The 14,886-nt window shown below is 54.4% G+C and overlaps 1 protein-coding gene across 2 annotated transcripts in view; it reads left to right on the top strand.

The window, feature by feature from the left end:
* The first annotated feature begins 3,648 nt into the window (after positions 1-3,648).
* Positions 3,649-14,886, top strand: part of Atp2a3 (ATPase sarcoplasmic/endoplasmic reticulum Ca2+ transporting 3) — a 32,567-nt gene continuing 21,329 nt past the window's right edge. For both annotated transcript variants that reach the window (XM_005349616.2, XM_005349615.2), the window contains exons 1-7: positions 3,649-3,903; positions 12,016-12,033; positions 12,296-12,378; positions 13,658-13,762; positions 13,918-14,056; positions 14,335-14,415; positions 14,507-14,592. In XM_005349616.2, the coding sequence (XP_005349673.1) occupies positions 3,786-3,903; positions 12,016-12,033; positions 12,296-12,378; positions 13,658-13,762; positions 13,918-14,056; positions 14,335-14,415; positions 14,507-14,592 (630 nt within the window). In that variant the 5' untranslated portion in view covers positions 3,649-3,785. The remainder of the gene's footprint in view (positions 3,904-12,015; positions 12,034-12,295; positions 12,379-13,657; positions 13,763-13,917; positions 14,057-14,334; positions 14,416-14,506; positions 14,593-14,886) is intronic.

Here is a 14,886-nt window from a genome sequence, read left to right as displayed (position 1 = left end):
GAAAAAAGCAGAACCACAAACAGGAAAGAGTTTGGGTCTCAGTGTCACCGCCCGGCCATGTGTTCAATAGGCCGCACAATCTACACAGTTAGAAGTAAACTTTTATAGACAGCTGTAGCACGATTAATAAAAACTCAGAGACAGATATTGGGGTTCAACCTGAAGGTCAGAAATGCAAAACAGCCAGCCACTGGCTCTTACCTCTACCTCAGTCTGAAATGGCGATCCTGCCTCCAGGAGTCTCAGAATGAGACTGTGTCTGAGAGCTGTCTCCTCCCGTCTTAAAGGTGTGCCACCACAACCACCTGGTTTCTATGGCAAACTAGTGTGGCTACTGGGATTAAAGGTGTGTGTTATCATAACCTGGTCTGTAAGGCTGACCAGTGAGGCTGTTTTACTCTCTGACCTTCATGCAAGCTTTATTTATTAAAATACAAATGAAACGCCACTACACACTAGCCTCGATGTAGTTACTTTGGGCTGACTTTTGTGGCAGTTGGTTTACCCTGACAGTTACCCACAAGCAAAGAGAGGCTCAGAAGTGTGAAGCACCTTGCCTAAGGCCACACAGCCTAGAAAAGGCAGAGCTCAGAATTGAAGTCGGACTTATATCTAGTCACAGATAGCTCCTTGATTCAAAAAGCAAACCAGGGGCTGGAGAGATGGCTCAGAGGTTAAGAACACTACCTGTTCCTCCAGAGGTTCTGAGTATAATTCCTAGCAACCACATGGTGGCTCACAATCATCTATAATGAGATCTGGTGCCCTCTTCTGGCCTGCAGGCATACATGCAGGCAGAACACTATATACATAATACATAAATAAATCTTTAAAAAACAAACTTTTAGAAAAGGACTATAAATCTCCAGAAATTTGTTCAAAAATAGGTATGTCTGGTCTGAACACTGGTCCCGTTCTGGTCTGGTCCCCTCCCAGTAGGACCTCTGGCCTGTTCACCCTGTTTGTACTGTTGGGCCTGGGCTTCTCTTCTTGGTGTGTGTGTCTGTCTGTGTGTGTGTGTATGTGCATGTGGTAGGGCATACAGGTGGCTTGAGTGTTTGTGGAGTATAAGGGTGGCTTAGGGGGTATACAGGTGGCTTGTGGGGGGTATACAGGTGGCTTGTGTGTGTGGACGGGGTGGTACGCAGGTGGCTTTGTGTGTGTACAGGGTGGTATACAGGTGGCTGAAGATGCTTCCCAGGATCTCTCTTCAGTCCCGAATAGAGACATGTTCTTCGACACCTCCCCTGGTCTCCTCAGCCCTCTAACACCTACTTCAGTGACTCCTCTCTGTACCTCCTAGGCCTGACCCGACTCCTACCCAGCAAGCTGAAGCAGAAACTTGGGCTCGGGTGACTCCACTTTCCCTTGCTCCATCCGTCAGTGCCCCACATTAGCTCCATGGAAGACTTTTCTAGAAGGCAAATCTGATCCTGTCTCTCATTGCTTAAAGCCTTCAGGATCTATCCTCCAGATATCCATCTTCTGCTCCCATGATGCAGCTGTGCTGGAACTGGATCTCTACCCGCGACACACGGCTGATGTTTCTCACGTTTAATTCCAACAGCTTGTGACTGCTTGCAACACCCTCTTCATTTGTCCAAACCCTCCCCGGGAACACCTGCCTCCGCCTGACTGTCCTGGCCTCTCACGTGAGGCAGCCAGCCTGCTGGCAAATTGCCACTAGCTGCCCTGTGGGAGAGTTAGAAAACTCTGGGGCTAGCTAGGCCTGGAGCTGTGAGGCCATGACAGCTGCCCGGAAGTGGGGCGAACAGGACTGCCCTTTGGACAGCCTGCTAGTGACCACGTATGTCACCCTAGATTGGAAACACAGAAGCAGCAGACAGAGAGCTGGACTATGTAATGGCTCGGTGGGACTTAAGGGAACTTCGGAGAGGTGCTCCGAAGTCCTGATGAGGACAGCTGAGCAGGTGGAGCACCCTGACAGGTGTATTCACCTGGGAGGTAGGAACCACAGTTTTGCTCAGCCCATGTGGTTTGAAGACAGGGTGGAGTGGCCTGGAGCAAGGGGTTGGGCTGCCAGAGCAAACAACCAGGCCTCCAGGCCCTGCCTTCTAGCAAACATCAACTCACAGCTGTGGATGGGGGCAGTGGGAGGGACTTGGGGTTAATGTCCGTGAGGCTGGCGGAGGAGGTGTATGCTTCGTAGGAAGTAGGGAAATCTGCTGCCCGAACGCCTACAGCTCCGTGTCTCAGGGGGGCAAGGTTTCTAGTGGGGAACTATCCCTGGCTGGCTCTGTCTGCAGCAAAGTCCTAACAAGTTTCCTAGCAACTTACAAATGGAGAGACTGTGCACTGTTGTGGTCAGAGGAGAAGGGATGGAGGAAGATACCTAGGGATGCTGGAGCTGAAACGTAAAATGTCAGAATAGTAGCTCAGGCTCCTATTACAAGTAGCACATACTTGTAATCCTAGCATTCTGGAAGCTGAGGCAGGAGGATTGCCAAGAATTTGAAGACAGCCTGTACTACATCGCAGACCCTGTCTCAAAAAAATCCAAAGTAAACAAATAAAATGTCAGTTGGAAGGAGATACAGCCATAAAAACAGCATTCCTTCATCTCTATGCCAGCTGAAACCCAGCTGATGTCACAAGGTCTGGACAACCCTTCAAAAGCCACTAAAAGGCTCAACCTGTCCCTGTCCTCACCATTCAATATCCTGAAGGCATAGAGGGTTGGAAGTAGAAGATGAGAAATCCTGGCTCTGGGTGCCCAGTTCAGGCAGGTCAGAGGCTTCAGGCTGCATGGGTGCCTTAGGGCTTAGGTGCCAAGTAACACCATCCTGGCAGCCTTGGTGATCCAGAGACAGCACTGAGTGCAAGAGCAGAAGGGCGGTGATGAGGTCACCCTGTTCTCTTGGCTCCCTGTCTTGGAAGGTGAGTGGTCTCTGCCTTCCCCACCTCCCTGGGCCTGCACCCGGTTGGCACTCCCTGGCAGTGCTGACAGGGAGATATCCTCTGTCTCTCTCCCTCCCTCAGCCAAGGTCACTTCTGCTGGGCATCCTAAGCAGGGAACCCCTCTGCCTCGCTCCTGCTCCCGGGAGAATCTCTCTGGATTCCCCATTCACCGGCGAGGGAATGCTTGAGTGGTAGGTAACATCCTGGTGCTCTTTACCTTTCTTCTCCACTGGACCACTCTTAGGGTCTTAGAGATGCGGGTGCATGAGCAATGAGCGCTCATCGCAGGACCTTTGGGAAAGAATAAAGCGCACGCATTCAGCACCTGAGGAAAGCATCAGGTGGCTTCCTCTGCAGGAGACCCACGAGTGCACAGCGTCTGCTTCCCGCCAGACCCAGGGTCGCTGCGCTGAGGTGGAGCTGGGAAGGGAGGCCACCCTGCAGACTGCTGCAGTTTGCACAGCCCCGCTCCACCCCTAGGGCATAGAGAGGCGGCGACGTGGCAGCTGCACGCACCCCAACTCTGCAGACCGGGTTCGAGGCTCCCGCAGTCTCAGTGCCGGGTTCGGTAGGACTGGCGGGGATTCCGTCCCCGCAGCCCGGAGGGGTGGGGCGGGGCGGCGGCGGCGGGGGCAGCCGGAAGGGGTGTGGGTGCGGGGGCGGATCCCGCGCCGCCCCGCCCAGGGGACGGAGCCTGGGGCGCAGCATCCTGGCGCGGGCCGGGCCGCCTCAGTCACTGCCGTCGGGGAAGGTCCCAGCGCGGTCATGGCCTCGCGAGGTGCCCGCCCCGGCTCAAGCCCTCAGCACCCCGCTCAGTAGCCCCGAGGAAAGGTGGCCTGGACGTCGCGGACGGCTGGGCGGGCAGCATGGAGGAGGCGCACCTGCTCCCGGCTGCCGACGTGCTGCGCCGCTTCTCGGTGTCAGCCGAGGGCGGCTTGAGCCCGGAGCAGGTGACCGACGCGCGGGAGCGCTACGGCCCCAACGGTGAGCGCGAGTCTCTTCCCCCCCGCGGTGAGGAGCGGTTGCCCCCCCCATCCTTGCTCTCAGCAGGAAGCTGGGGCTCCGTTAACCTCCTCAGATGCTAGTGGGGCACCTGGCGGGGCCTCACGGCCTCCTTCGTGGGGAGCAGAGGATCCAGCCCCCCACTCCCCGTCATTATGCACCCCTGCAAGCCTTAGCCTATCCTATCTGAAGGCCTCGTTGAAAGCCCGTGCCCGCGCTGCTGTGCGATCCTTTGGCACTCTGCAGGTGCAGACTCTAAGACACCCTAGTCTGGGTCTCCAAGGCCCAGCCTTTCAGCTGGCTCCCATGTCTCCCCGGAAGGTTCAGTAAGACGCCCGAAAAGGTGCATCTTGTCAGCTGTCAGCTCTGGTGCTCTTACTCCCAGCCCCAGGTCTTCCTCTTTCTGCAACCCCAAGCGGATGTGGCTGGCGGGGGTTGATGTGGGTTTGAACTGCTGGGGCAAAGACCTGCCTTCCTGGAGGGACAAGTGGAGGTCTGAAGGAGCTCCCAGAGGAGTCTTTTCCCCAGCTGGTGGTCTGGAGTTGTACCTGCCCATCTCTGGGCATGGAGGGAGCCCATGCACCCTTGCAGTTTACTGTGAGAGGTATGGCTTCCTCACCTCTCTCAAGGGAGCATGGGGTTCTCCTTCCTGCCAAAAGTCTTGCCAGTACCAGTAGACTGCATCCAGATGTTGCCTACACATTGCTAGGAGCCTCTGGGGGTGGACACATAGTGGTTTCCTGCAGGACCTGTTACTTCTGGCTTAGATACACACCACCTATGAAAGGAGAGAGAGAGAGAGAGAGAGAGAGAGAGAGAGAGAGAGAGAAACACTTGAGGTAACCATGGCCTGGCCTGGGTGTCCCTCTGCTCAGGGAAGGCTGGGAAATTAGGAAGAGCTGTCAGAAAGGGTGCTTTGGGGTTTGTATTGGTTTATGAAAACCACCTCTTATGTAAATATTATCTTTCTGGAGCAGAAATCCTTTTTCAAAAAAATTAGTTGCTATATTTAGTTGAGCTGTGGGAGGAACTAGGAGATAAATATTATTTAATATCCCCCATTAATGACTTGGCATTGAGGGTGTCCTTTGCTGAAGGAAGGCAGGGAAACAGGGTCTCCCCCTGACGTGAAGGAGTGGAAGGAAGCTCTGGGGTCTACAGTCTGTTTGATGCGACTGTGGTCCCCAGCTTAGGAATTTTGGTCTCATATGAAGTTGGAGACTCAGCCTTTAGTTCTGTCCCAGGTCACACAGACTTTGTCCCTTGAGGGCTCTGGCCTAGTTCGCTGTCTTTTCTGGCTCACGCCTTCGTCGGTCCAGCAGAGGAGATAGCTGGGAGTGAGGATGCCCCAGCCCCCTTCCACGAGGCAGTTTTGTCCTGCGATGGAGTCTCAGAGTGTCTGAGTGTGATGGTGGGAGCAAATATTGGCTTGACATGGTAATAGGGCATGGTAGGAAAGGTTGGTGGGGGTGTTTCAGATGTCTGTTTTGATGGTGTTAATAAAAGCTCCTACTTCATTGAGCAACTGCTTCATACCAGGCCCCGTGCTCAGCACTTTTCCTCAATTAACTCATTTCTACTCCTAAACGATGCTGAAGTAAGACCCTGGTTGCCCCGTTTCACTGAGGAGGTGAATGAGACACTAGAAGCTCAAGTGACTCGCCAAGGTCACAGTCAGTGGGGGAGTTGGTCGTGGGGCCTCTCCAGGCCTCAGCTTTTTCTGACTTTATCAGACAGACCCACGTTCTGTCGCCTGGTGCTGGTGCCTCTGCTAGGTGTTGGGGTTGTCTGGGTAGCAGCCATTCCTGCTTCATTCCTCTGCCCTCCGGGTTCCTCCCATCACTGGCTTGCTCCTCAGGAAGCTGTCCAGGGCTCTGGAAGTTGTCAGGTGAGCAGAGGGGAACCAGCTGCCTCTCCCTGCCTCCTGCTCTCTGCCTGTGGGGGGAAGCTTGGGTGTTATCCAGTCTCTGCTTGGCCTGTGGAGCAGAGCAGATAGGGCTGAGCACCCGAACTCTGTTCTGTCCTAAGCAGGCCCCTTGGATATTCCGCCTCGGCTTCTGCATTATGAGGGCACAGTAGGACCCAGGTCAGGGTTGCTTGTGCATGCTCAGTGAGGTCACTTACATAGAGTCATCCTGCCCTGTAACCAGGAGGTGGGGCTGGGTGATAGGACGGGCAGGGTTTTCAGGCAAAGGGGACACCCCAGGGACTAGTGTTCCCCTTACCCTAGTCAGCTATGCACCTGCAAAGTCGTTAGCTAGCGCTGGAAACCACAAGGAAGTCATTTGCTTAACTCCTCAAAGTTTGCAAATTCTGCCTGGGGTGGAGACATGGTGGGGCGCTGGAGAATCTCACCCTCCCTACTCCCCCCTCCCTTCCCTGATAGAAAACCTCAGGGCTGGGTAGAAACCTCACACAGCTACTGAACAGATCAGCCAGGAGGTCCGACAGACATGAAAACACCACCAGCCCCGGTAGCCCTGGAACTTGCGGTCTTTCTGCTGCAGCCTCCTGCGGGCTGGGATTATAGGCCTGTGCCGCCATGTTGAACTTGAGCGATGCTTTGTTTTTGTTTTAATTGTGCTCAGGATTGACCCAGGGCCTTCCACAGGCCAAGCTAGTTTTCTAACCACTGAGCTCCACCCCTAATTCTAAATCTACTTTTTAAATAAAAAGTTATACAATGTATCTGCAAAGAGTACAAAAAGTATACAGTAAAGTCCCCCCACTCCATTCCCAGTCTCCTTCCTGGATACACACCCGGTGTGTGTGGAGGCCTAGGGCCCAGGGCTGTCTTTACAGGAGAAATCGCCTGAATGTGGCGGTCCTCTTGGCTAGAGCTCTTGGATACATCTCCTGAGCAGCCTCCTGGCCTCACAGGGTTTCATCATGACAGGCTGCAGTTTCCTCAGCCCACTTCCGGTGGCTGCGTGGTTCGTGGCCCTCAGCATCCCACACGGCCTTACTAGGAGCCCCCCATCCCCACATTACGTCACCACCGTGAGTGGCGTTTCAGAACAAGCTCCTAGTGGAACTGGTGAGCAAAACAGGAGTGTTTGCACGTGCAGGGGCTATGCTTGAGCCCTTTTCCGTGGGGCTGACGCAGCCAACCTGCCCACTTCCACTGCCGAGCCAGTGGTGTCAAAGCCCACATCTGACCAGGGCTCTTCTGATGGGAAGGTTCCTCTTATAGCTTTCCTTGCATTTTTTTCTGTTTTCAAGTTAGGTTCGGCGCCTTTGGTTACTCAGAAGCCGTCTGACATCTGTAGATCCCTAAACAGCATAGACCAAGCCCAGAGGCTAGACTGTGTTAGGCTCATCTGGACACAAACATCCATCCTGGAGAACCGTGGAAAGCCAAGGATGCTGGGTCAGGCAAAATCCCAGGAGGACTCAACAGTGCCTGGGCTTGTACCTTGTTTCCTGCCTTCAGCCCAGGCCCCAGTTGGCACTAAACAGGGAAACCCCATATGCATGAGCCCCAGAAACCACGAGACAGGGCAGGTATGGCCTCTGGCACACTTGCCCCTTTTGGCTTCTCGTGTCTTCAGCATGGTAGGAACAGGACCCCCACCCCATTTCCTAAGTGCCCCTCGGGATCTGAAACTGCCTCAGCTGGGTGCTGGGTTACCTGTTGCCATTCGGGGCTTTGCCTCTGTTGTCACATTTCCTGGCCCTTACTGAGGTCTGCCCAGCAACAGTGTCAGTCCTGCCCCAACTGGATCTCAGTGTACCCTGTGGCAAGACACACAGGTGTTGACAAGCCTTTCCCCATCCCGGGTAGGCTGGTGCGTCCCTCTGCAGCATGGAAGCCACTTCTCCCTGGTCCCCTGAGTGGTCCCCCTAGGAGCCCAGCCAGGCTAGCCACTCTAGGTGGACCCTGGAGACAGGGCAGAGCCAGGTGGGCTGGGCGGGCCCTGCCTAGCCAGAGCCTCTCCCTGACTCTCCAAGTGACAATTTAATTGCTCTGTAAATTTGCCTTGGAGGAAGACCTTGGTGAGTGCCCGCCTCTCCCAGCTGGAGCTGACATTTAGAAGCCGAAATTCCAGTTTTCAATGTTGAGAGAAGGAAGGAGTTGGAGGGGGAAATTAGAGGAGCAGGTGGTGCATGGAGCCCAAGGTGGGGGTGGGGCAGCCCAGCGGTGTGCTTGGCTCTGTACCCTCCACTCCGTAGCTTCAGGGTATGGGCAACTGCATAAACAGTGACCCTAGGGATAGGGGGCTGATGCACAGTGTGACTCCAGGGATGGCTGCCCTCCCTTGGTGCTCCCGTCTGGTGGGGTGAGGCCCGGGACTAATTCCTGGTCAAAGCGTGGTGAAGTGACAAGATTGGAATGAGAGGCCCCCCTGGCTTCTTGAAGTCTTGATGAGGTGATGAGGAAGGTATATGGGGGAACATAGAAGGTGGCGGCCTTCATGCTTGACTGTAGAGATGCCTACATGTAAGATAGGGGGTAACTCTGGAAGGGCAGGCTGGGAAGATCAGGGAAAGCCTCAGAGGCTGACTTTTTCTGGGCTTTGCCGCTCTTGGGCAGAGATGGGGGCCCACGCCCTGGGCCAGGCGCTGTTCCGGGTGCTGGAGATGCTGCATTGACCAAGTCCTGTTGTGGAGCTAATGGTCCATCTCTGTCTTGGTGCTGATGCCTGGAGACTGTGCTATCCCTCTCAGAAGCTTTCTGCCAATCACTAGGCCTTCAGTCAGCATCAAGGGGCATCCCTATCACCACAGCAGATGGGGAAAACAGACACGGCCCCTGGGCCCCCCAGTGGCCCTGGCATAGCAAGAATTAGAGCAGGAGCCGGGCGATGGTGGCGCACACCTTTAATCCCAGCACTCGGGAGGCAGAGACAGGCAGATCTCTGTGAGTTCGAGACCAGCCTGGTCTACAAGAGCTAGTTCCAGGACAGGCTCCAAAGCCACAGAGAAACCCTGTCTTGAAAAACCAAAAAAAAAAAAAGAATTAGAGCAGGATGTAAACTCAGGCCCTCAGGACCAGATTTATGTTCTGAGTCTCTGAGACTCAGGGGGTGCCATGCCTGGGCCAGGCCAGTGGGGATAGGATCCTACCAGGTTGCTGCCTTTGCCCTGTGTAGCTGTCAACACTGTAGTGGACAGGAGCCAGGCACTTAGCAAATGGGATGTCTGTATCAAGGTAGGCCTGGCACCAACCCAGTCCTTAGAATCATCTGGGGACAGGTAGGACAGTCTGCGTCTTATCTTTCCCCTCACTAGGGGCTCTTCCAGACCTGGCCTTCCTCTGTGACCCTGTGAGTTGCTCAGGTGAAAGAGAGAATCAGGTCCTTCAGGATTTTAGTAGAATCAGCATTTGAAACAGACCAGACTTGAATGGGCAGGATGTAGTGGTCCCCAAAGCCCCACCTGTGAGCACAGCAGATCCTCTGGGACTGGTAATCTGGGCAGGTGGATCTGGGCTCACTACAAAGGAATGGGCATACAGGTAAATGTGCAGGACCCCAAGATCTTTCAGGTGGCCTTGACTGGGAAGTTAAGGAGCCAGGGGGAAAAAGACAGAGCTATCTAGGGATTAGCACAAGAGGCCCAGAGCAGAGGTCGAGGGTCAGAAGGTCTGGGTGCAGACCCTGGTTCTTCCTGGTTGTATGGTCATGATGTTGTAACTCAGCATATCTGGCTCAGGTGCTGTAAAATGGGAATACTGATTGTGTCTCCTCAAGCGGAGCGAGAATCCCAGAGAACAGCATGCACACAGGGGTAGCAGAGCAGCTCGTGTATGCACGGGTTAGCAGCGCTATAGTGGAGGGTCTCTATCCCTGCCCTTGCCGTCCGTGGTGGCAAACAGCTAGATGCCGCATGTGGCTGCTTATGCTTAAGTGAACGAGGTCAATAGAATTACAAATGTCATCCTCAGGCACACGAGCCACTTTCCCAGGGCTCAGTGTCCACATCTCGCTAGTGACTGCTATACCAGATGGGACAGGAACTCCGTCCGTCGTCACAGAGCAGTCTGTGGGACAGTGACCTTCCAGGAAGCCTTGCACCAAAAACCTAGCCTGCCAACTGGGAGCTAACACACATCCTTTATTTGGAAACTCTCATGGGCTGAGAAACTCACCGTTACAGTGTGGCCTCAAGCTGGGAGAAACAGCAGTATCTGGGGAAATGTGGTGGCGTTTAAGGAGTGGCTTACTGTGGGTCAAGGAGGCGGAGGGGGAGATCCAGGTAGACAAGTAGAAAAGGGGAACTAGAAAGACACCCTAGGGCAGGCAAGGCTGCAGCCTGAAGGCTAGAACTGGTATGTGTGCCTGTGACGTGTATGCTAGCCCAGGCCTAATCCTGTATCACCAGGGGCGATGGAGCCTGGGGTGCCAGTGGGGCCGCTTGCCTCAGAGCCAAGAGCAGAGAAACAGCATGAGGGAGTCAGGTGAGGCTGACAGCCCTTCTCTTGGCCATGAGCAAGGTGAGAGACTCCTGGGTAGAGCACTTATATGGGCTGTGGGCTGGGCACCGCTTTGTTTGAGGCAGGGGCATAGCAATTATGACCTCTAAGGGACTCTGCTCCATTGGAGAACTGGCCCAGAAACGGGGCCCGGACCTCCCCCCACCTTTCCTGTTCGCTTCAGTTAAATAGATCAGAAGGGAAAGTCTGTTTGATTTTAATCTCAATGCAGGACACTGGAGATTACATTTTCCGTGGAAAATGTCAGCCATTGCCTAAAATAGGACTTTAGAGAAAATGCTAGAAATGTATTTTTAGGTTTATGTTTCCCTCTTGGAGCCCTGAGGGCCAGCGACTGCTCACTGCTGTCCGTGGTGCAGCTGACAGGTGCAGACCCTAAACCTTCCCAGCACACGGTCTGGGGAAAGAGTTCCCACAGGAAAAACTATCTGTGGACTAAGAACAGGTGGACAGATGTGATGAACTGGGCCATGGTCAGGAGGGGGAGAGGTTCCGAATCTGTACTGTGAATGGGTTCTGGGTGCGAGGCTGCTGGCTTTTGAGCTACCTGTGAGGACAGAAGGAGGTGGAGTTCAGAAAGACCGGCCACGTGGGGCCTTCATTCATCTTCTGCAGGGGAAGGGCTGTGCCAAAGAGGGGAGCCTACCAGAGCCCCAGCTCTGGGGTTCAGCTCCTCACAGACACTGATCAGTTGTGGAACTTTGTGGCAGCTGCTTCTTCACTGATCTGCAGTCCTTACGGATGTGGAACTGGCCGGGCATGCCACATGCTTCTCTCAGAGGCTGCTGGGAAACTTAAAGATCCTGGCTACCCAGGGCAGCCAGCCAGTAATTTTACAGCTGGTGTGAAATTAATTCAAGAATTGAAGGTGGTAAAGAAGTTTGGCAGGAGGGCTGGAAAGATGGTTCGGCAAGTAAAAACACTGCTCTTGCAGAGGAGCCGGGTTCAGTTCCCAGCACACAACTGTCTGTAACTCTAGTTCCAAGGGATCTGATGCCCTCTTCTGGCCTCCCTGGGCACCAGGTATGGATATGGTACACATACATTAAGTGTAGGCAAAACATTCTTACACATAAGAAAATGAAAATAAAATAAAAATGAACTTTTTAAAGAAGTTTGGCGGGTAAACTGAGGCAGGTGCTACTGGTGGATAGAGAAAGTGTTCTTCACAGTGTTGTATGGGGCTGGACACATGAGGGCCATCTTCCTTGCATGTGTCTGGAGTGGGGTTCCAAGAGCGACCCCAAGAAGAACCTGAACATATGCTTAATGTCTAGAAATGCTTAGGGTATCCCAGGAGGCTGGTGGGGTGGGACTCCCAGCTGGCCTTTTCCTGGGGAGGCTCCGGCCAGGGCTGGCAGTGGCCTCAATTTCACTTCTGTGAAAGGGGGCGGGTATGGAAGCTCCCCTTCCCCTCCGATCTCATTAAGGTGAGCCAGGTCATACTAGATTCCTTAACAGCGTGGGGTGGGGTAAAGAGTAGCTGTTGAGCTTGAAGATTGAGTCTGTGACCTCAGCGCTGGGAGGTCACCTGGGACTCTGTGGTGGACCCAGTGCACACTACGGTGGGGGGGGGGGCTTCCAGACTCCAGAAGGACCTACTAGTAACCAGTTTTCTCCTGTCTCTTCCTGTTCCTGTGGCTGCCTACATCCTGCAGAGCTCCCTACTGAGGAAGGTGAGCCATCCTGGGTTGGGGGAGGCTGTAGGCTGCAATATCTCCCTTCCCCCGTGCCAGACACCTTCAGGCTGCAATACCCCATCCCAGACAGATACCTGGTTGAATGCTCAGATGAACCCTTTGGGACTTCGGGCTTTCCCTCTGATCAATAGGGAGAGGGTCCCTAAAAGTCCCTAGTTCTGAGTGGAGGGGGTAACGGTGGTGAGGTGGAGGAGGGGGGTGACCAGGGACCTGGGCCTCACACACTCTCCTGTTCCAGGAAAGTCCCTGTGGGAACTGGTGCTGGAGCAGTTTGAGGACCTCTTGGTGCGCATCCTGCTGCTGGCAGCCTTGGTCTCCTTTGTAAGTAAGCCCTCCCCGCCACCCTGTGAGCCAGGTCTTGCCAGTGCTCAGAGTCCTTGGCTGCTCTCCTCCCAGTCAGGGACATTCCTCAGTCTTCAGCTGTCTCACACTGAACCACCTGAATTCCTCTAACCCATTTATGCCCTGGTTCAGGGGGCTTTCCAAACCCCTAACCTGCCTGGCCTGTCCCTGCCCTAGCTGGGATCAGCACTCTTGGCATGTGAACCAGATGGTTCTGGATGGGGCGGGGTGTGATGTGTTGAACATCCTTGGCTTCCCTGTCAGGTGCCAGCAGCATCTCCCAGTAACAATCGGATGTGTCTTCAGACATTGCTAGGTGTCTGTTTAGGGGCCAAATTCCCTTCAGTTGAAGCCATTGATCCCTCCTTTGGGGCCTCAAACAGACTTTAGCCTCTCTCTTGCCTTCGCTTTCTTTATTCCTTCCTCCTTCTTGTTGTCTGGACCCCTTCTGGACCACAGGTCCTGGGCCCAGGGCGGGAAGTGGGAGGGAGGCAATGACTGTCTTCCATGTCTGAGGAGCAGACACAAAGCTAATACAAGGCAGGCAGGTCTGATTCCTGTTCCTGGGGAGGAGACTTATCTTGGTGACTCAGCGTGTAGAAAACCCCATGGTACTGGCTGGGACTGGCTTTTCCTGTCCAGTGGTGGTTGGCTCTCCTGGTCACTGTCCTTGTAAAAACTTAAAGTCTTACAAAAGAAAAGAAAACAAACAAACGAAAAGACCCATCCGTGCAGATGTCTAAAATGGCAAAGCCGAAGGGATACCTTGACCCTTCAAATAACGGATGGGAGCTCTAAGGATTTAGGAGGGAGCTGGCGAGTCCCCAGTTGGGACAAGAGGTAGACAAAGGACTTGACCTGAGTCCCATTAAGGCTTGGTTAGACTCTGCAGTGGGAATGTGTCCCCTGACTGGCGGACCCTCAACATGGGAACTCACCATAACGAGGAAAGCTTGTTAGCTGTTTCTGCTCGGGATGTCTGGGCTGGCCGGAGAACTTCTGTTCCTCCTGGAGGACCACAATGCAAAGCAGGGAAGGCAAAGAGAGGTCTCCAGCTGCCTCTGTCTCCTTGGAGGCTGGTTTAGGTGTGATGAGAGCTATGGCCACACATCTGTAAGGTGGGCATCCTTCCTCCACCAAGGCCCTCTCTGTAAGCCCAGGATTCCCCAGGGGAGCAGACAGTATTCAGGGTATAAAAGGCAAGGAGCTCATCTCAGGGGTCCCAGCACAGCCAGGCTGACCAGTTCTGTCCCTGCAGGTCCTGGCTTGGTTCGAGGAGGGTGAAGAGACCACGACGGCCTTTGTGGAACCCCTAGTCATCATGCTGATCCTCGTGGCCAATGCGATCGTGGGCGTGTGGCAGGTGGGAGGTGTTGGAAGTGGGCTGGTCCCCAGGGTCTCCCACCTGCTAGGTGTGCTTTCTGCTGTCAGGTCCCTCCTAGGCCCAAAGGTTTTACTCTCAAGGGGAGGCCTCCTGGGGCAGCAGAGGGAGACCCCCTGCCCACTTATGTTCTGCAGGAACGCAATGCAGAGAGTGCCATTGAGGCCTTGAAGGAGTATGAGCCTGAGATGGGGAAGGTGATCCGCTCTGACCGCAAGGGTGTGCAGAGGATCCGAGCCCGGGACATCGTTCCTGGGGACATCGTGGAAGTGGCAGGTGGGTATGTCCAGGTCCTTCTCCTGTCACTATGTGACAGCAGGGAGCCTTGTTTCTTTCTTTGCTTCTGTCTTGCACTATGGAGGAGTGACTGTTAGAACCTCCCCAAACCCTGTTGGACATATCGAGAGATGGTGGCCAGAGTAGCTGGAATCTGCCTGAAGGATAATGGCTCAGGACCCTGCCTCTGGTCTTAGCTTTGCCTCTGGGAGTCTTTCTGGCTTTGCTAGGGTGAGGACCCCAGACCCACTCTCACCCAGGCCAATCTCCCTGTGTAGTGGGAGACAAGGTACCTGCTGACCTCCGCCTCATTGAGATCAAGTCCACCACACTTCGCGTGGACCAGTCCATCCTGACAGGTGAGGCCCAAGGGCTTGGAGAGAGTGGGGGTGGGTCGAGGTGATGGGCGTGTCTCCAGGTGCGGCTTCTCATGTCTCATCCCGTAACCAGGGGAATCCGTGTCTGTGACCAAGCACACAGATGTCATCCCAGACCCCAGAGCCGTGAACCAGGACAAGAAGAACATGCTGTTTTCTGTAAGTTCTTGGGATACTCGGGGCTCAGCCTGGATAGGAATACTAGTCCCATAGGAGCATAGGTGGGATGTTTCTGCTGATAAAGGTACTTCCCACCAAGTCTGAAGACCTGAGTTTGATCCCTAGTGCTCGCAGGCTGATAGGATAGAACTAATTCCCATAGGCCGTCCTCCAACCTCCACATTCACATGGTGGCACACGCATGCTCACCACCACCACCATCACCACCACCACCTCCACCACCACCATCACCACCACCACCATCACCTCCACCACCTCCACCACCACCATCAC

This window comes from Microtus ochrogaster, chromosome 7 (genome assembly GCF_000317375.1).
Source record: "Microtus ochrogaster isolate Prairie Vole_2 chromosome 7, MicOch1.0, whole genome shotgun sequence".
Taxonomy (NCBI): domain Eukaryota; kingdom Metazoa; phylum Chordata; class Mammalia; order Rodentia; family Cricetidae; genus Microtus; species Microtus ochrogaster.
The sequence above is the reverse complement of the archived record's forward strand: the minus strand, read 5'-3'. Positions and strand labels throughout refer to the sequence as shown.